This window comes from Petaurus breviceps, unplaced genomic scaffold, assembly GCF_028583685.1.
Source record: "Petaurus breviceps papuanus isolate PSGF00001 unplaced genomic scaffold, PetGlider_PUasm1.0 90879, whole genome shotgun sequence".
Lineage (NCBI taxonomy): Eukaryota > Metazoa > Chordata > Mammalia > Diprotodontia > Petauridae > Petaurus > Petaurus breviceps.
The window spans coordinates 2,085,986-2,106,579 of NW_027187368.1; the positions used below are offsets into that span (position 1 = coordinate 2,085,986).

A 20,594-nucleotide genomic window follows, 5' to 3' on the forward strand; every position below is an offset into this window, starting at 1 on the left:
AACCACTAAGACTTTCATAGACTAGAACTATGATTATGAAAGTCAAACAGTACCAGTCGATGTCACTTCTATAAGAGCATGATTTTTACCTTTTGAATCATAGAAATAATATGTAGCCTTTAATCACAACAAATCCTTATGAGAGGTTAGTAGTGGGACTATAATTATGCTTATTTTAGAGAGAAAAAAAGTGAAATTGAGGTCTGTGGATGAGTGCTGGGCCTGGAGTCAGGAAGACCTGAGTTCATATCCAGCCTCAGACACTTAATAACTGTGTGATCCTAGGCAAGTCACTTAACCATATTTGCCTCAGTTTCCTCATCTGTAAAATGATCTGGAGAAGGAAATGGCAAACTACTTGGCAAACCAAATCTTTGCCAAGAAAACCCTAGATGGGGTCGCAAAGAGTCTGACACAACTGAAATGACCAAAAAACAACAGAGTAGTCCAGGGGAGTTCATGAATGTATGTGTTATCTCCTCTATTAGAGTTTAAGCTCCTTTAGGTCAGGAACTACTTGTTTCCTTTTTTTTTTTTTTTCTTGGTGGGAGCCAAGCAATGGACCTGGTGCTTAGCACTTAGTACACACTAGGCCTGAGACATTCCATTCCACTTTTGGGGCTCTCATTGTTAAGAAGTTTTCCATTAGCTATTGAACTCTGCCCTTGTGCAGCTCTTCTTGTTCCCTGATCTGTCTCCTGGTACTGTGCAGAACAAATCTAATGCCACTTTTGTTTACTCTCACCTGAAGGTAGCACTTTTAAGGGTGAAGTTTAAGAAAACATATGAATTCCTGCCAGTAATGAGGACTGGCTCTTTAATGCAACTCTTAGATAATGCAACTGTTACTGAAGCTAATTCATGTCAGTTACTGAGTTTGATGAAATACTAGTGCTAAGGAGGTAGCATTAAAATTCAATTTTCCAAGGTATCTTCTAGTTCGGACATTTTTCTGATTAAACTTTATGAATTACCCACATATTCAAATATTCTAAAAACATATCCACCAAACATTTTATAGCACTGACAGTTATTTCCAATGGAAATTCCAGGCAAGGGTAAATACTTTTCATATTGAGTAAACAGAATTGTTGTATCCACATATGGCAGTGTATTTTTGTTATCATGTCATACTTTCACAATTTCTATGGCTTATTTATATAAAACTACCATAATATTTTAATGGAGGATTCTAAAGAAATTGTTTTTTTGAAAAGAATTTGCTTAAATGTACCTTGCTTTTAGAAAATCTAAGAGTTATCCCCCAACTAGTTGTGTTCTAATAGTTTATTTGTAAGTCTTTTATAAATAATGGTTGGGCTCAATGCTACTATGAGAACTCTAGTTCAGTCTGCTATTATTATGGATTAAGTTGTACTGATCTAGAACTTAATCACTATTTTAAACAATATTTTAGCTACGGAAAAATGAACCCTTCCCCACTCCCATTCTCAACTTTCTCATTGTTATTTTGTTAATAACTCAAATTTATACAGACTTTTAAAAAGCTTACTAAGGGCTTTCCCCACAACTACTCTGAGGTAGATAGTTACAAGTATTATTATCCTCATTTTAAAAATATGGTTACTGTGGCTCAAAAAGGTTAAATGACTTACCCATTTTCACATAGCTATTAAGTATATGAACTGGAATTGGAACCTAGGTCCTCTGAGTTCCAGTCCAGTGGTCTTTCCATGACACTATGCTTCACAATATTTGATGGTGTCTCTCCTTTTATTTGAGGCCCAGATCAGATGACATCTCTACCATGAAACCTTCCCTCATGTATCCTATACTTCGTCATCTTCCTCAAATGCTTTATGGCACTTTGTGTGAACCTCTTCTTTGTACTCATTAAGAGCTACCATAGCATGGTAGATAGTGTGTTTGATTTGTGGTCAAAGAACCAATCAACAAGCATTTATTACGTTTTTATATATGCTAGGCACTGTGTTATATATCAGGTATGTGTGTGTATTTGTGTGTGTGTGTGCGTGTGTGCACATACACATAAATTGCTACCTCTAAGAGAATTACAGAGTAGATTGAAGGTAACCTTAGTGGAAAAGCACTAGCTCCTGGGGGCAGGGGTGGGTAGCAGTCCTGAAAAGGTGGTCTAGAGAAGGTGGTACTTGAACTCAATCTTCTTTCAATTTCTATTTTGCCCTCTGGTTCTAGAATATTAGGGGAATTTTTCTTGAGAATGTCTTGAAGAATGATTTCTAGGCTCTTTTTTTGATCATGACTTTCAGGTCCAATAATTTTTAAATGATCTCTCCTGGGTCTATTTTCCAGGTCAGTGGTTTTTCCAACGAGATATTTTACATTGCCTTCTATTTTCTTATTTGTTTGGATCTGTTTTATAGTATCTTGACTTCTCATAAAGTCATTAGCTTCCATTTGCTCCTATCTAATTTTGAAGGAATTACTCTCTTCAGTGAGTTTTTGAAATTCCTTTTCCATCAGGCCAATGCAGCTTTTAAAGCCATTCTTCTCCTCTTTGGCTTTTTGGGCCTCTTTTGCCATTTGAGTTAGTCTATCTTTTAAGGTGTTATTTTCTTCAGTATTTTTTTGGGTCTCCTTTAGCAGGCTGTTGACTTACTTTTCATGATTTCCTTGCATCATTCTCATTTTTCCTCCCATTTTTTCCTCCACTTCACTTGATTTTTAAAATCCTTCTTGAACTCCTCCATGACCTTCTACCAGATCATATTTTTCTTGGAGGCTTTTGATGCAGGAGTTTTGACTTTGTTGTCTTCTTCTGGTTCCATGTTTTGATCCTCTTTGTCCCCCCAAAAAGATTCTATGGTCTGATTGCACTTCCTGTATTTGCTCATCTTGCCAGCCAATTACTTGACTTTTGAGCTCTTTGCCATGGTAGAACTCTGCTTCTAGAGTGGAGAGAGCTGTGTCCCAAATTGTTGGGGTTTTCACAGCTGTTGTCAGAGCTATGAGAAGGGTGCCCTTTCTTCAGCCACCACAAGCTCTGGCATGCTAATGTTCCTCACCCCAGGACCACCACTCAAGACTGCAACCCAGATTCAAGCAGGTCAAAGCAAGAGCAATTACCCTCTGAATGGTCATTTGGTCCCCTTGCAATCTGTAGGCCAGAAACTTGGGAGGCAGTCACTCCACTGTGCCACCGCCACCTCTGCTGCCCCAGGGGCAGGGGCCAGACCATGCTCTTCTCTCACCTAGTTCCAACAAGAGTTCCCTACTAACCTTCTTCTTTCTCTTTGGTGTTTATGGGTTGAGAAGTCTGGAAACCGCCACAGCTGCCAGTGATTCACTCTCCTGAAGTCTGTTCTGGCCAGTCTGGGACATCTTGAACTCAATCTTAAAAGAAACCAGGGATTTTGTGAGGTGCAGGGTAGGAGGGAGCACATTCTGGGAATGGGGGACAGGCAGGACAAAGACATGGAGTTGGGAGATGGAAGGTTGAGTATGCTATGTTAGGAAGAGCAAGCCAGCAACCAGCATGATTGTATTGTAGAGTTCATGGAATGGAACAGTGGGTTAAAAAAACTGGAAAGATAAGAAAGAACCAGGTTATGAAGAGCTTTAAATGCCAAACCAAGGAATTTATATTTGATCCTTGAGATAATGGGGAAACCATTGAGTTTACTGAGTGGGGGAGTAACATAAGACATATGCTTTAGGAAGATCCCTTTGGCAGCTGTGGAAAGAATGGATAGGAGTGAGAAGAGACTTGAGGGAGGCAGTCCAATTAGAAGGCTATTGTAACAGTCCAGCTGATGAAGGCCTGAACTAAGATGGTAGCTATGAGTGGAGAGAAGCAGATGGCTGGTGAAGCCTCTGGTTCCCTTCTCAGAATAATGTTTTAAAAGCAGAAAATATATAGAATTAAAAAGGAAACCAATGACATGGAAATTTTGTGATCAAATTACTAAAAATAAGCTTATAAATCTCAGGTTAAGAATCTCTGTTCTAGAGAAGGAACTTATAAGATTTAGTAACTGATTGGATAAATGGTGTATGAGAGTAAGGGAAATCAAGGATGACATTAAGTTGTGAACCTGGATGACTGAAAGTATGGTAGTACCCTTGACAGTGATAGGAAAATTTAGAAAAGAAGTTTTGGGAGAAACAATTTCTTTTTTAAACATATTGAGCTTAATATGCCTATGGGTTATTCAATTTGAAATGTCCATTAATGCAGTTGGTAATGTGGAACAGGAATTTAGAAGACAGATTAAAACTAGACAAAAAAAATATCTCAAAACCATCTGCATAGAGATGATAATTAAACCCATGAGAGCTGGTAAGATCACCGAATGAGAAAGTATAAAGAGAAAGGAAATGATGATCTAGGACAGAACCTTGGGGGACACCAACAGTTGGTGGAATGATTTGAATATCAGTCATAGGAGGCGGAGAAGTAGCAGTCAGACAGGTAAGAGAACCAAGACAGAACAGTGGTGAAAACCCAGAGAGTAAGAGACGACTCAGAAGAAGACTGTTAACAGTGTCAAATGCTGCAAAGAGATCCAGAAGCATGAGCATTGAGAAAACACCATTAGATTTGGCTATTAGATGATCACTCGTAACTTTGGAGAAAGTAGTTTCAGCTGAGTTACAGAAGGTTTGGAAGGGAGGGAAGGGAACGGAATTGGAGGAACTAATTCTAGATGGTCTTTTTGCAACTTCAGCTGAGAAGGGGAGGAGACATAATAGGAAAATAGTTGGAAGACATGGTAGGATCTAATGAGGGTTTTAGTGATGGGGAGATTTTAGTGTATTGGTAGGAGGAAAAGAAGGAACCAGTAGATACGGGAGGGAGGGAGGGAGAGGGAGAGAGAGAATCATAAGAGGGGGCAGTCTACTAGAAAAAAAGGAACAGATGGGAGTCAAGGGTATTTATAGGGATGTTGGGAGTGGTGAAAAGAAAAGATGGTACTTTTAATTTTTAAATTTTTTGCCTTTTTTTGGAGGGCAGTTGGGGTTAAGTGACTTGCCCAAGGTCACACAGCTAGGGTTTGTGTGTGTGTGTGTTAAGTGTCTGAGGCTGGATATGATCTCAGGTCCTCCTGACTCCGGGGCTGGCACTCTACTCATTGTGTCTCTATTGTTGAAGAATTCATTTTAGAGTTCAGCTTATTATAGCCACCCTATCTTTTTAGCTCCTTGATTTCTTATTTAATCCTTTCTGATAGTCTTTTAAACAAGAGCAAAGAAGTGAAGTATTGACAACTCTAAGCTCTGCTCTTCAGATTTATTGCTTTGGTTTATTATACTGTGTGAGTTAAGAAGTCCCATGTGTTAAAAACTTTATCCTCTTAATTCACTTTTTGCTCCCAGGGCCTAGAAACTTGTTGTGTGACTTTAGGAAAATAATTTCAGCTCTGTGGACCTTAGTTTCCTCATCTATAAAAAGAGATGGTTGGAATGAATGATCTCTGTGACATCTATGATGTCACATCTAGCACAAAATTAATGATTTATATTCTAAGCCTTTGTTCATATTTCCAATGTGGCAGCATATAGTAATGGAAAGAATGCCAGATTTGGAGTCAGAGAGAAAGACTTTGGTTCCAGTACAGCATTCCCCACTTAAGTTTTGCAGTGATGGACAGTCACTTAATCCCTCTGAGACTTAGTATCCTTATTTGCAAAATAGGGGTAATGATATCTTCTATTCTTGTCTCACAAGGTTGTTGTGGGGATTGAATGAGATAATTGATGGAAATCACTCTATAGGTTTTAGAATGTTATATTAATGTTCTTTCTGTAGAGGCAACCTTAGCACAATGGCTAGAGGACTAACATCAAAATGGTAAACCAAGGTTCAATCCCACCTTTGACACATAAGCTATATGGACTTGGGCAAATTGTTTACTATCTAAATTCTCTGGGTAACTTTCTAAGAAAATAAGTTGCAAACAGTTTTTGGTAGATGTCTAGTCACATGTCTAGTCCTTTTGGCTGTTATTTTAACACTATGTTTCTTCCATGTCTAAAAATTTAGCAAACCTCATTAATTTAGACTCCACTTATTTGGAATTTAGGATAATTCTGACTTGCTAAGCTTTTGAAGCATTTGAAATTTAACTATTTTAAGCATTTGAAATTTAATTCTTTTAAAAAATTATTAGGGCAAATATATTCAAATGTTATATGTACTTAACTCTCAAAATCTTTAAGATTCTTTTTGGTCACATATTTTGTTCACAATATTTTTTTCCATATTCTGTTCAAGGTACAAGATAGAATTATTTGGAATAGGTTGGTATTGGTGTATTCTATCCCATTTAGTACTTCTAGCAGTAACTCAGGAAATGTGAAAAATGCAAAAGTTACTTAAATGTCTATGTGCTATTGTAGCTCCAATGCAATATTTACAGCACCCACCATTACGATAAAGACCGTGACTATAAGTATCGCATGACGTTTGATCACAAAATATACCAAACTCTCTAGATAGAGGATAGAACTGAAGCATTTATTTAGACACCAGAAAACCAAATCCCCAAACCAGTAAGCCGATTCCATCATAGTACCAAAGATATTCAGAAACCATAATAACTCTGAGAGCCACAACATCCTTCAGCCTTCCCACAAACCAATATAAGATCAGTATCTACTCATGAGCCTCTCTGCTCCTGGCCTGAGCATCCTCTCTCCCCCACCTTCTTGCTAGCTCTGACCAGCTTCCTATGGGCTCTGCTTCCCTTCAGCAAACTCCTCCTACCACAGGCGCCATGTGACTACATTCAGCCTATTAGGGGGCAGAGTTTACTTTCAAAGCAGGGGAGGTCTTCAAACTCCCCCCTAGATCTATTAAGGAACAGGGAAGATCTTCAAATTCCCATTCCCATTACAGCTACAGATAGATTGTAGGAGTTATTACTCTCAAATCAATTCCATTTTGATGACTTTTTATTAAATGTCAGCTGTGTGCAAAATACTGTCCTAGGCATAGGTGGAGATATTCACAAAGATGAATAAATCACAGTCCTAGCCATTCTGTAAGTCCTAGTGTATAGTTTGTTAAGGGAGATAGGACATAGACTTCCAAAATATAATAACAGGACATGCTAAATGTACAAGAACAATATAAACAAAATGCTATTTGAGGTCCAAAGAAGGAAATATCATTGTTAACTGAGGGAAATCAGGGGAGATTTCTTGGAGGATATGGTATTTGAAAACTTTAAAGAATGGGTAAGGTTTCAATGGGTAAAGATGTTAGGGGAGGGAGGAATGGATTTTAGGAGCTCAAGGTGAACATCTCTCTTCTTACCAATCTATTCTCCATACAGACAAATTCATATTCTCAAAGCACAGGTCTGACCCTGCCATTCAAGAAACTCTAAGGTTTTCATTTTGCTTCTAGGATAAAATATTGAGCTCTTAAGCTTTCCAAACTCTTTGCATCCTGGCACTGCCCTACTTTTCCAGGTTTATTGCATGCCATTTTCTATGTTCTACTCAAAGTAGCCTATTCAGCACTAACTATACACAATATTCTATCTCCTGCCTTTGTGCCTTTGCCTAGAATATACTCCCTCCTTATGTCTGCAGCTTAGCACTCCTGACTTCCTGCAGAATTCAACTTAAGTCCCACATCCTACTTGAGGCCCTTCCTAAGCCCACAAGTTACTAGCACCTTCCCTACAAAAATTACTTTGTGTATATTTTGTATTAAATTTTCTATATTCATATTTTTTTAAAAGCAATCGGGGTTAAGTACCTTGCTCAAGGTTACACAGCCAGTTATTTCTGGGTGTGGTGCTAAGTATCTGAGCCCAGATTTGATCCCCAGGTCATCCCGACACTGGAGCCGGTGCTCTTACTTGCTGAGCCACCTGGCCACCCCTTTCTATATTCATCTTATTTCCAATAGAATTTAAGCTTCTTGAGAGAGGGACTGTTTTATTTTTGTCTTTGTATCCCCAGTGTTTAGTGTCTGGCACAGTGTAGGTGCTTAATAAATGCTTCCTGAATTAAATAAAATGAAATCATTCTAGAGGTTGGTAACAACACTAAGTACATCTCTTGCTTTAACATTAGCCATTTATTTTTATGGGATGAGAAAGATGCTTTTATTCTCTTTAGTTTTCCATGATCTGTTTGGCCTTTGTAAGCAATACTGTCATCAAATTCAATATTTTCTGAATTCCACTTGAAAAATAATACATTGGGTGGAGGACTTTATAGTGTAAGTCACAGAACACTAAAGTGTAGAAAATTTTAGATCGTATTTTTTAATATTCTATGTTCTCAGGTCTAAGATTCTGTGATATTGTCGATGCCCCACAGTGCTACATTTCCAATGTTTTCTTTCCTCCTTTCTCTTCCTACTAGGCATGACAGAAATGGTGCGGAAAATTACTCTGAGCCGAGCCGTGAGAATCATGCAAGATCTCTTTCCTGAGGAGTACAACTTCTATCCTCGCTCCTGGATTTTGCCCGATGAATTCCAACTCTTTGTTGCTCAGGTAGATCCCATTCTGAGGACATTCTAAAGTTAACAGTCATGATCTATATCTGTGTCTGTGACAATTTTGGTCACAAATCTTAGTGAGACTGCTCTAAAACCATCTTTGCATATTTTCATTTACCAGACAATTCATCCAATTAACACTTATTTAGTATAACTATGTATGCATGTGAAATTCACAAAGATGAATAAATCACAGTCCTAGCCATTCTATGGGAATGGGGGGAGGTACAAGAATAAATAGGACCTGACCCCTACCCTCAAGAAGCTTCTAATCTAGTAATGGAGTTAAGGCATGAATACGTATAAATACCACACAAATTTGAACATGAGCACTGAACTTGTAATTAATTAGACTAGGGTTCAAATTTCACCTCCAGTGCTTGGTAGTTGTGTGACACAGACAAGTCTTTTAAGATCTCTGAGCTTCAATTTCTTCATATGTAAGAATGGCGATATTGGCATTAACTATTCCACTGAGTTGCTTGTCAGATTCAAGTGAGTAATGGATATAAAACATTTTGCAGGTTTTGAAGAGCTATATAAGTGCCAGTCTGTTATTATTGTTACAAAAAAACTACTTATTCCTCTGTACGGCATTATAGGTTACATAGAGCTTTTCCTCACAATAGTCTTGTCAAGTATTTAGTTCAAGTATTGTCCCCTCTTTTACAGAGGGGAAAAACTGATTCCCAAAGAGACTTGTGATGTTAATAGAATGTAAGATCTTCCCCTGCCCATTAATAGGCCTCACATGGAGCCCATTAAGGGAAGCTTGATTAGATGAGGCTTGTTTTTAGGAAGGCCCACACCTTTTGTTACTTTGTAATTAGGCAGTGGGTCATGAGGGTTGTGATACCCTCTGACCCTGAGGAAGGCTCTGTCTGACCATCCTCCCGTCCATCCGACCGTCCTCCCGTCCATCCGACCGTCCTCCCGTCCATCCGACCATCCGACCGTCCTCCCGTCCATCCATCCGTCCTCCCGTCCATCCATCCATCTGTCCTCCCGTCCATCCATCCATCTGTCTGTCCTTCCATCCATCCTCTGAGGTTAGCATTTTGCTTTGGAGCTCACTCATTGGAAGAATGTTCCTGTGATTTGGCCAGATGAGACTCTGGGTAGCCCTTAAGGAGGCTAACTCTACCTCCTTTCCCCTCCCCGCCCCAGCTTTGAAAAACCCCAAAATTGGTGCTTCTGTCTCTAGTAACTATAAGTATTGTCTTGGTCAGACAGTTGGATCTGTCTGTTGGTCTGTGCTAATTTCTCAGACAATTAGAAGCCCTATCTGTTGGTTATTATTTCTCTGCTTGTATTTTCTCTATTTTCTTTGTTTGGATTTTCTCTCAAATTCAGCATGCTGATTTTTCCCCTGAACTAATGAATGTAATTAAAAAAGATTTTTGACCCCTTGAACAGCTATCTTTCCTAGTAAAGCAGATCTAAGAACCTATGCTAGCAGCCATCCTGGGCATGACAGTGTGTCCCTTATACAGAAACATATAATCTCAGGATTGAAAAGGGAAAGTGGAGCCAAGTGACCTGCATTCAAATCCTAACTCTGTCATAAACCTTAGTTAAGTCATTTAATTTCTCTGAGTAGTAGTGATCTCATCTGTAAAATAGAAGAGGCCAGGAGACACTTTGAGAAGTGGTTACAAAATAGAAGTTATTCAGTGTGGGAATAGCAGGCTGTAGTGCAAGGAGTCCTAGAATTGGAGCTTCTTCTTGGCATGGCCATTAACTGGCCTCGGAATCTTGGACAACTTGCTTAGCTTTTCTGGGTCTCAATTCTTTCATCAGATAAGGGATTTGAAGTAAATGCTTCCTAAGGTCCTTCCCATCTTTGAAGTTCTATGATTCTATATTCCCGCTTTCTATGTTGTAAGGTCCCTTCCAAATTTGCCATTTTATAATTGTGTTTTGAAATTCTATATTCTGAAGCTGTTTCCAGCTTTGACATGTCCTAATGTCCTGTGTTTTAATGTCTAGAAGTCCCTCCTAGCTCTGGAATTCTATATCCTAATATTCTATGTCCAAAATATATCAGTTTTCTAATCTGTAAAATGGGGATAATACTTAAATGAACTACCTCACAAGCTTTGGCATTCTAAGTTCTAACATTCTGTACTTTAAGGTCTCCTATATTGCTAAATTTCTGTGGATCTGTGCCATTTTGGCTAGTCTTTTAATCATGATTTATGTAGCTTATAGGTTAGTTTCTAAGACATTGCCTTATGTCAAATGTTTTTTTTTTGTTTTGTTCTGTCTTTTTATGTGCATAGCTGATATGCCTTTCTGCATTAAATTATTCAAAAATTTTGAAAATCATTACTTATACAACATTAAAATTGAGGTGGGCCTTCAGTTTTTTGTTCATTGTCATAGTAAAGTTTTTCACTATGCCAGGGTTTCTATCATTTCTAACATGGAAACAATCATCTTCCTTCTCCTGCTTGCTTTGCCTTTTGGTACCACTTATTGCCTTGATGACATCAGGGCTCAGTACATTCTTGTCTGCACAATTTTTTTTTCCTGTTGAGGCAGTAGAAAAGTCTCAGCTTTAGCTGTGTATCCTTTACATATTTTTCACAACAGACCAAACTAATATCACAGCTAGTATCAAATTAACAAGCATTTATGAAGGACTTACTATGTGCCAGGCACACCATGCTAAGTGCTAGGGATACAAAAAAGGGCAAAAACCTACTCCCAAGGAACTTATACTCTAATGGAAGAGACAACATACAAAGAACTATGTACAAAGATACATGCAGACTAAGTTGGAGATAATCTTAGACAGAATGCTCTAAAACTGAATACTGGAAAAAGCTTCTTGTAAAAGGTAGCATTTTAGCTGAGGCTTGGAGGAAGCCAGGGAAGCCAGGAGGAAGAGATAGGGAGGGAAAGAATTCTAGATCTGGGAGATAGCCAGTGAAAGTGCCTGGAGATAGGAGAGTGGGTTCTTATGCAAGGAACAATAAATAGGCCAGTGTCACTGGAACACTGAGTGCTTGGGGCCGGGGCTGAGGGGAGTCAGATGTCATACTAGAAACGTAGAAGGGGCAGGGTTATGAAGGACTTTTAAAGCCAAACAGGATTTAACATTTGATCCTGGAGGTGTTGGGGAGCCACTAGAGTTGATAAAGGTGGTGGGGATGGTGTCATGGTCAGATCTATGACTTAGAAAGGCCAATGTGACGGTGGAGTAGAGGACAGAAGTGGAGTAGAAAGAGATTTGAGGTAGGGAAACCAACCGGACAGAGGAGAGAAGGCGATAGATAAATATAAATATGCGGATGTACACACAGACCTATATATGATATAAAATGATAGGACTTCATAGTTAATTGGGTATGGGAAGAGTGAGTTAAATTGAGAATGACACCTCGATTTTGAGCCTGGGTGACTGGCAGGATGGTGATGCATTCAACAATAATAAGAAAGTTAAGAGGAGGGTGAGGAGTTTGGAGAGAAAGATCAGTTCAACTTTAGACATGTTGAGTTTCAGATGTTTATGAGGCCTACAAGTCAAGGTGTCTAATAGCCCAGTTGTAGATATGTGACTGGAGGACAGGAGAAAAGTTAGGACTGGATGAATTGATCTTAGAGTTCACTACATGGAGATGATAATAGAATCCATGGGAGCTGTTGAGATCACCAAGTGATATAATATAAAGGGACAAGAGAAGAGGGTCCATGATAAGGCCTTGGGGACACCCATGGTTAGCAGGTGTAACCTGGATTAAGATCCAGCCAAAGATACAAACTTAGGTCTCTCTTGTTCCTAAGCCCAACATTCTTTCTTCTACAATGATATTAGAGGTAGTAAATGACAGCTTCTCTTGAAGAGCATTAAACACTTTGTGCTCCAGCCAAACTGGAATGCTACCACTCATTGCTCGATCTCATTTACCCCTCTTCCACCTTCATACCTGGAATAGATCTTCTTTCCCTGCCTTCCCTCCTCCATCTCCACTTGTTGAAATACTTTTTTTTTTAACAGCTCATATCAGGTACCACTTTCTTCATGAAGTATTACTTAACTCCTTTTCAGTAGATGGGATTTCTTAAGCATTTTGCCTAGACCACTCCTTTATCTCTGTCATATTCTTTTGTATCGTCTTAGTTATTTGTATTAAATTCCTTGAGGTCAAAGGTCATTTGTCATTTTTCATTCCCGACATCTACTTTAGGGCCTTGCATATAATGAGTGCTTTATTAATGTAATGTTTGTTGAATTATGTTAAAATGAATTTTATATTAAAAAGTCTGGAAGTGACTGTCATAGTTTTACATTTGTATAATAGCAAGAGCAGTCAAATTGTAGGTAAGAATAACTGGTCTTGATCTCCAAATGAGCTGAATGGTAATTTAGCCTCTATGAGAACTCGCTACCCACCAAGTTATAGCCCTTTGTATAATATTTCAACTGCTCCGGTTAGCAAGTTTTCCTTACATGGAACAAAAACCTATCTCCTTGTGATAGCCACCTAGGACTTCTAGTTCTGCCCTAGGGCTACACAGAACAAACCTTAGTCTTCCTCAATGTGATGACTTTTTTTTAAAACAGTTAACTAATCTCTAAAGGCCCTTATAACTCTAGGAATCTGCAATTACTATTGCTTTGGGAATGATATTTTCAGAGTGGCAGCATGGTATAGAGGCAAGAGCCTGGGAATTCAGCTCAAGAGACCTGGGTTCTAATCCTAGCTCTCCTACTCCCGTGCTATGGCAAGGTCTTTCCATAGTTCTTTTCCAACTCACTTTGCTCATTAGTAAAATGAAAAGGTTTGACTAGATGACTTGACTAAGATCTTGACTTAGAGTCTTTTCTAAGCTGTAGAACCTGCCCCTCTTTGCACCTTCCTTTTATGTGCAGTCATCGCCAGTTAGAATGTAAGCTTCTTTGGGGCAGGAGCTGTCTTTCTGCATGTATTTGTATTTTCAATGCTTAGCACATTACCTGATATATGGTAAGTGTTTAGTAAATGTTTGTTGATCTGACTTGACTTCTGATATTCCATATAATTATTCTATGAAGAAAAATATCCTTCAAATACACCCACAAACCATACATATCATGCATGAGTTGGAGCAATATAGTAAAACTCTCAAGGGTGAGGTGGCATGGTGGGTAGAGCCAGTTTTGGAGCCAGAATTATCTGGTTTTAAGTCCTACCTCTGACACATGTTGACTGTACAACTGGAAAAGTCATTCAGTCTTTCAGTGTACTAAGTAACTCTGACTACCCAAGGGAGGAGTGTCCTCACCAGAAGTTCCCTGTATCAGTGAAATCACCAATCTGTTACTTGTTCCTGTCAAGAGTAAATTCAAAATGATGCACAGGTTTCAATTTTGAGATTTTTGTTAAAGATTGTTGTATATTGTGAAGTCTTATAATATTTTAAAATTTGATGTTTCCCTCTCTTAGCAAGGAATTGGTATTACATTTATTTTGGGAAAGGAAATGAGAAATTCACAATTTCCTGTTATCAGTTTGGGAAAGTGCTACCCACAAGTGATCAGCAGGTGGCACCAGGGATAAACACGAAGCATTCTCAGTGGAAATTTTTGTGAAGATGAAATTTTAGCAGATGGCCGATAAAAAAAAATCTTTGGCATTGATTTTACATATGGTCTTCCATCTGGGTATTTGAGAAAAGTACAGTTTTTGTTATCAAAACAGTATATATTATGGTGAAAGAGTTTGTATTTGAAATAGTTTCTCTTGAGAAGAGGCAATGTAATTTATAAGAAAAAGCTCTGGACTTGGAGTTGAAAAGCCTGGTTCTAGTGCTGGCTGTTCTATTCCTTAATCACTACGTGACCTGTGACCCTAGAGTCCCAGGCAAGTCAGTTACCTCTCTGGGTCTAAGTATCCTTCTTTATAAAATAAAAGAGTTTGAATGAAATGTTCTCAAGATTGTTCCTGGCCCAGGTATATAATGAGGAGAGTAAAAGACTAAAGGTGGGGACTTAGGGAACTACAAAGCATAAAGTGGTTTGATCCAAAGTTACCAATGGAGATGCTGCAGGAGCTATAGCTTCAGTTTTCCATCTGTTTCAGATTTTGTTTCCTGTACTTCCAGAAATAGAACCTCACCTCCTGCATAGATATATCACACTGTACATGGGGCTTTTGCTTAGCTCAATATGTTTAGTGGAAAATGATATCTGAAACTTGAAAAGCCAGTTCTTTGTCAAAAAAAAAAAACACTCAAATTTGTTCAGCTCAATGAACAATTTTATCCAATCATTATTAGTTACCTAATATGTTGATGACTCTGTTCTAGGTGCAGATAGAGAGAAGACTAAGACATGACTTCCTCTCTTTACAGATCTTATAATAGGATGGTGTGAAAAATAAGACACCAGAATTTTGGTGCATAAAAGAGGTAAAAAATAAGCACTATGAGAATTTCTTGCGAGGAGTGTTTACTTCACCTAGCAAGAGTGAGGAGGAAGGAGGGTGAGATAATTTGTTTGAATGTTCCTTTTAGTAATAGATTTCTGTGAAGCATAACTTTTAAGTAGAGTGAGCATTGGGCAGGGAATAAAGAGATCTGGATTCTTGTCCTTGCTCTCCCAATAATATACTTTGTGACCTTGGACAAGTTTTTTCCCTCTTCTTGGCCTCAGTTATCTATCAAAATGAGCAGATTGAGAGGCAGCTACGTGTTGTTGTGGATAGAGCCCTAGAGTTGAGAGGACCTGAATTCAAATCCAACCTCATAAGCTTATGAGCTGTGTGACTGGACAAATCACTTCACCCTGATTGCCTTCCCCGCAGCCCACACTTCTCCCACCTCACCCCAAAGAGCAGGTTGGAATAGATGATTTGCCAGGTATTTTCACCTCTGACATTCTCATTTCCATATTTTAACATTCTTGTGATCTAAGTTCCCTTTCACTTTTAACATTCTATTTTCAAAGGTCCCTCCAGCTCTAAGCATTTTATGATTCTGGGATGTTTGTCTTTTGTTTGTAACTTCTTCCAGAGAGCCTCATGCCAAAGTTAAAACTATGTTGGCAAAAATTTCCACTGCCACAGTTTGTTTGTACTAGGGTCGGTGTGTAATCTATCATCTTCATCCGTAATACCTAGATCAGTGGTGCCTGAGGCTAGTGAAGTAGCAGATAATGAAGGCTGAAACAAAGTGCCTACGTTCAGGAGCAGTAGTTCAAGAAAAGACTGTGGGAACCTCTGGGCAAATGAAATCTCTCAGTCTTCTCTGCATAATGTGGAAATCTCATCTCTAAGGGAGTAGCTGAGCCTGCATCTGAGCGCAAGACAGGAAAATGATTCCCAGCCATTGTGTTTGTAGAACCAGAGAATCTCAGGCTGAGCTAGAAGGGCCCTCACAGTCCAACCAGTTAAACCCTACTCAGAAGCGAGAATTGACAAATTCCTTGACAAATTGATATCCTTGACAAATGATCCTTCAGTGTCTGCTTTTGGAGCTACCCAGTGATGGGACTACCTAGTAAAACTACTCAGTAAAATGGCCCTATTCCCTTGTTGGAGACCTCTCTCTAATTGTTAGGAGGTTCTTGTATAGGTTGAGGAAAATAAAATCATAGACAGAGAAATGGAAGGGACCTTAGAGGTCATCTAGTCCAACCCTTTCATTTTACAGAGGAAGCTAAGAGGGGTTATAAGCTAAAATGGTTTATCCAGGCAACACAGGTGAAATAAATGGTTGGGTTGGGATTTGAACTCAGGTCCCTTTATTCCAAATCCTTAGCCCTTTCCTGTCTCTATATAGTACAGCTTCCCCTTTACCCTTTAGCCCTAATTCTTTCTTCTGGAGCCAAGCAAGCACATGACAACCTTCTGGATATTTATAGATAGAGATTTTCCAGGCTAAACATATTCAGTTCCCTCAACTGACCTTCATATGACATGATTTCTAATCCCCTCTCAAGTATGTTCATCTTTCTTGCTACATATTTCATTTGTCAATGTCCCTCTTAAAATGTGGCATCTAGAATGGGACACAGTATTCCAGATGGAGTCTGATTAGGCCAGAAGTTAGTGGGAATATTACTTTTTGTTATTCTGGATACTATTTTACTATTAGTGAAGCCTCAGGTTGCATTAACGTGTGTGTGTGTGTGTGTGTGCCTTGTGAAATTGATTTTGAGCTCATACTGAATTTGTATTCCATTGAAATTCTCGGGTCTTTTTTCACATGAGCATCTATATCTCCAGGGTTAGATTTCTTTCATAAAAGCTATATTTTTAGAAAGAACTAGTATACAAGTTTGCCCTTAAAAATGTACTCATGCCTGGAATGCTCTCCCACTCACCCACCAACTCTTAAGAATCCATAGCTTCCTTTAAGATTCAGCTCAAGGGCTACCTCCAAGAAGCCTTTCCTGGTCCTGCCAGCTACTAGTGCTGTCCCCTCTAAGCTTGCCTTCCATCTACAATGAATTTAACTTGTATGTTGTGATTTTTACTTGTTGTTTTCTTCATTAGAAAGAAAGCTATTTAGGGATGGCCAGGTGGCTCAGCGAGTAAGAGCACCGGCTCCAGTGTCAGGATGACCTGGGGATCAAATCTGGGCTCCGATACTCAGCACCATACCCAGAAATAACTGGCCGTGTAACCTTGAGCAAGTTACTTAACCCCGGTTGCTTAAAAAAAAAAAAAGTAAGCTATTTGAAAAGAATTGGTTTTTGCTTTTTATTTATATCATTAGCACTTGGCACAGTGTAAGTTAATAAATGCTTGTTGATTAATTGATTGGTCCCAGGAGACACAGCTAGGAACAATCAGTGCAAGTGCATGGAAGAAGATTTGGGCTGACTAATGAGAAACTTCACGGGTAGAAGAGCTGTTCTATGTAGTAGGTTTTTCCGCAACATGAGAGGTAATTCAGTCAGTGGATGGATGGCTTCTTGTCAGGGATGTGGTGCCCTCTGAATTTCATTTCACTGAGATTCTATGATTCTGCATATTTGTTTAGGAATGATTTTTCTGCCTTAGACACAAATGATTTTAAAGACCTGGATTTTGAAAACTTTGCTTCTCCAGAGTGATAAATAACATAATAATGACAACTAGCATTTATATTAGAGCTTTACTGTTACAAAGAATATATTATTTCATTTGATCCTTGCAACCTGTGAGGTATTCAGGGCAGGTATACTTATTTGACATATGAGGAAATTGGAGCTCAGAGAAGTGAAAGTGATACAATGAAGGATATGAGTAGGCCCAATGGAGGGAGGGAGTTCCAAAGTGGTCGATTTTTTTTTTTTGCTTTTTTTTTTTGGAGGGGGAAGGGCAGGGAAGTCGGAGTTAAGTGACTTGCCCAAGGTCACATGGCTAGTAAGTATTAAGTGTCTGAGGCCAGATTTGAAGTCAAATCCTCCTGACTCCAGGGCCAGTGCTCTATCCATTGTACCACCTAGCCGCCCCAGTCGATTTTTTTTAATTTAATTTTTTTTGTTATATTTTAAGTTCTGAACTGTCTCTCTCTTTTCTTCCTGTTCTAAGGAAGGCCATAATTTTGTCACAAGTATATGAATATATGTAAAGCAATACTATACATACTTTTATTTATCAGTTTTTTCTCTGGGTGTGGTTAGCATCTTCCTTCATAGGTCCTTTGTAGTTGATTTGAGTGTTTATAATACTCAAAATAACTTGATAGTTCACAGTTGTTCTTCAAACAATATTGCTCTTACTGTATACAACAGTCTCTTAGTTCTGCTCATTTCACTCTTCATTATTTCATACAAGTCTTTCCATGTTTTTCTAAAATCAACCAGTTCATCATTTCTTACAGTACAGTAGTGTTCACAATCATACCCCACAACTTGTTTAGCCATTCCTCAATTGATGGTCATCTCCTTGATTTCCAGTTCTTTGCCACCACAAAGAGCAACTATAAATATTTTAGAACACGTAAGTTCTTTTCCTTTTTCCTTGATCACCTTGGGAAACATACTTAATAGTGGCATTGCTGGGTCAAAGAGTATAGTCAACTTTCTAACTCTTTGGGCATAATTCCAGATTGTTCTCTGAAATAGTTGGATCAGTTAGTGGTTCTACAGTGTATTAGTCCCAAATTTTCCACATCACCTCCAACATTTGTCATTTTCTCCTTCTATCATTTTAGATAATCTGATAGGTATGAGTTATCTCAAAGTTGGTTTAATTTGCATTTCTCTAATCAATAATAATTTAGAGCATTTTTATACGACTATATAGTTTTCATTTCTTCATTGAAAAACTGTCTGTTCATATCATTTGACTATTTATCAATTGGAGAATTACTTATACTCCTATGTGAAAGTAACAGATTTCAACTCAGTCTTAGGAAATTCTTTCTTGTAGTCAGATCTGCCCAGAAAAATGGTGTGGGCAGCTTTTGAAGGTAGCAAGCTCCTTGCTGGGTAGGCTGACTGGTTCCTTCTTCAGCAGGATTCAAAGTAGATTCCTGTTTCAGGTATTGCTTAGACTAGGGGATGTCATTCTGATCCTTGCTACTTATATGGTCCTAGGACTTGTCCAGGTTATACAGGTAGATAGTAGGTGGCAGAGTTGAGAAGTGAACCCAGGTTTTCTGACTCCCAAATCTACTATTTCCATTATACTACAAATAAAAGATTATTTTTAATTTATTAATTTCTATAGTGGGATTTTTTGGAAGTTCTATAGTTTTTAAACATGTCTAATCTTTTTATTTTAGTCGAGTATCTTCTTTATTGAAGTAAAGATGTCTAAGAGGGAGACTGAAAATCTCATGCAAGGAAAGAGTTACTCATGACTCAGATATTCATTTCCGAGGTAAATTATGAAAATGGGTCAGCCATCCTCTCTACCAAAGAAATGGAAAAATTGTTCAAACTCTGTTTCATATTCAATCTCCTTGCTGTCTAATTACTTTTCGGGGATCTAATGAAAGAGAACTGAAGCAAACATCCAAATATAGAAAGGTGCTGTAATGAAATCTGCTGGAACAGACATTTTTCTCTTATCCCTTTTTCTAATAAGCATGTACCCCCTTCTCTTTTCTACACTGTTCCCCTTATCATCTGTCAGTTAAAGATTTATTAAGCCTACTTTGTGCAGAACACTCTGGAAGAGATAAACATTTTTGAGGTTTGGTAGAACATGATTTGGAGTCAGGAAAGACCTGGATTTTGAATAGGGTCACTTAACATTTACTAGCTATGTAATCATAGGTAGGCCAATTCACTTCTCACTCTGTTTCTTCACCTTTAATAATGGGGATAATTGCACCCTATACCTTACAGTACTCTTGTGAGGAAAGTACCTTAAACACTAAAATGGATCTGTGATAGAGTGACAGATGGCATAGTGGAGAATGCTAACTTTCCAACTATGGAACTTGTTCAGGTTACCTCCTCTGCCACTTAGTGCTTGTGTGAACTTGGTTGAGTCATTCAATCTCTCTGGGCACCAATTTCCTCATCTATAAAAAGAAGGGGTTGCACTAGATGACCTCTAATGTTTTTTCTGACTTTGGGTTCCTATGGTCCTGTGATTTCATTGATGGGATGTTTCCTCCAGTGATACCAATCACAGCTGCATCCATATCTACCCATCTTTTGAAACTCTTCTATGACCTTCCATGCTTTAGTCACATGGATGCTAAATTAGCCCAACACAGAGGGGGCATCTAAACTTACCTTTCTCTTTACATTGCAAGAGTACCAAAGGAGGACATAGGCTATTCACTGCTTATCCTTTGCTCTCACTGTATGAACAAAGTAGCTTTTTATGTTTCTCTAATGATACCCTTTACAATTCCTTTGTGACTCCTTATTTGTAATGTGTTACAGTTGCCTTATTTACCATGTACCTCTCTGACATCTGAATTATACTAATATTCAATTTTTCAGAGTATAGCGTTTCATGAATCTCATATAATACCACTGTAAGAATATTAATATTAAAAAAGATGGAGCTTGGCAAGAACAATGTATAGACCAACATCTCACACCATAAACCGAGATAAAGTCAAAATGAGTATATGATTTAGAAATAAAAGTTGATACCATAAACAAATTAGGGGAGCATGGAATAATTTTACCTGTCATATCTATGGATAAGGAAAGAATTTATGACCAAACAAGAGAGAGAACATTATA

The 20,594-nt window shown here is 38.4% G+C and overlaps 1 protein-coding gene across 1 annotated transcript in view; it reads left to right on the forward strand.

Annotated features, from left to right (window-relative positions):
* TTLL11 (tubulin tyrosine ligase like 11) overlaps positions 1–20,594 on the forward strand; it is a 264,316-nt gene that overhangs the window by 31,057 nt on the left and 212,665 nt on the right. The window contains exon 3 of the mRNA XM_069073757.1: positions 8,326–8,459. Coding sequence (XP_068929858.1) covers positions 8,326–8,459 — 134 coding nt within the window. The remainder of the gene's footprint in view (positions 1–8,325; positions 8,460–20,594) is intronic.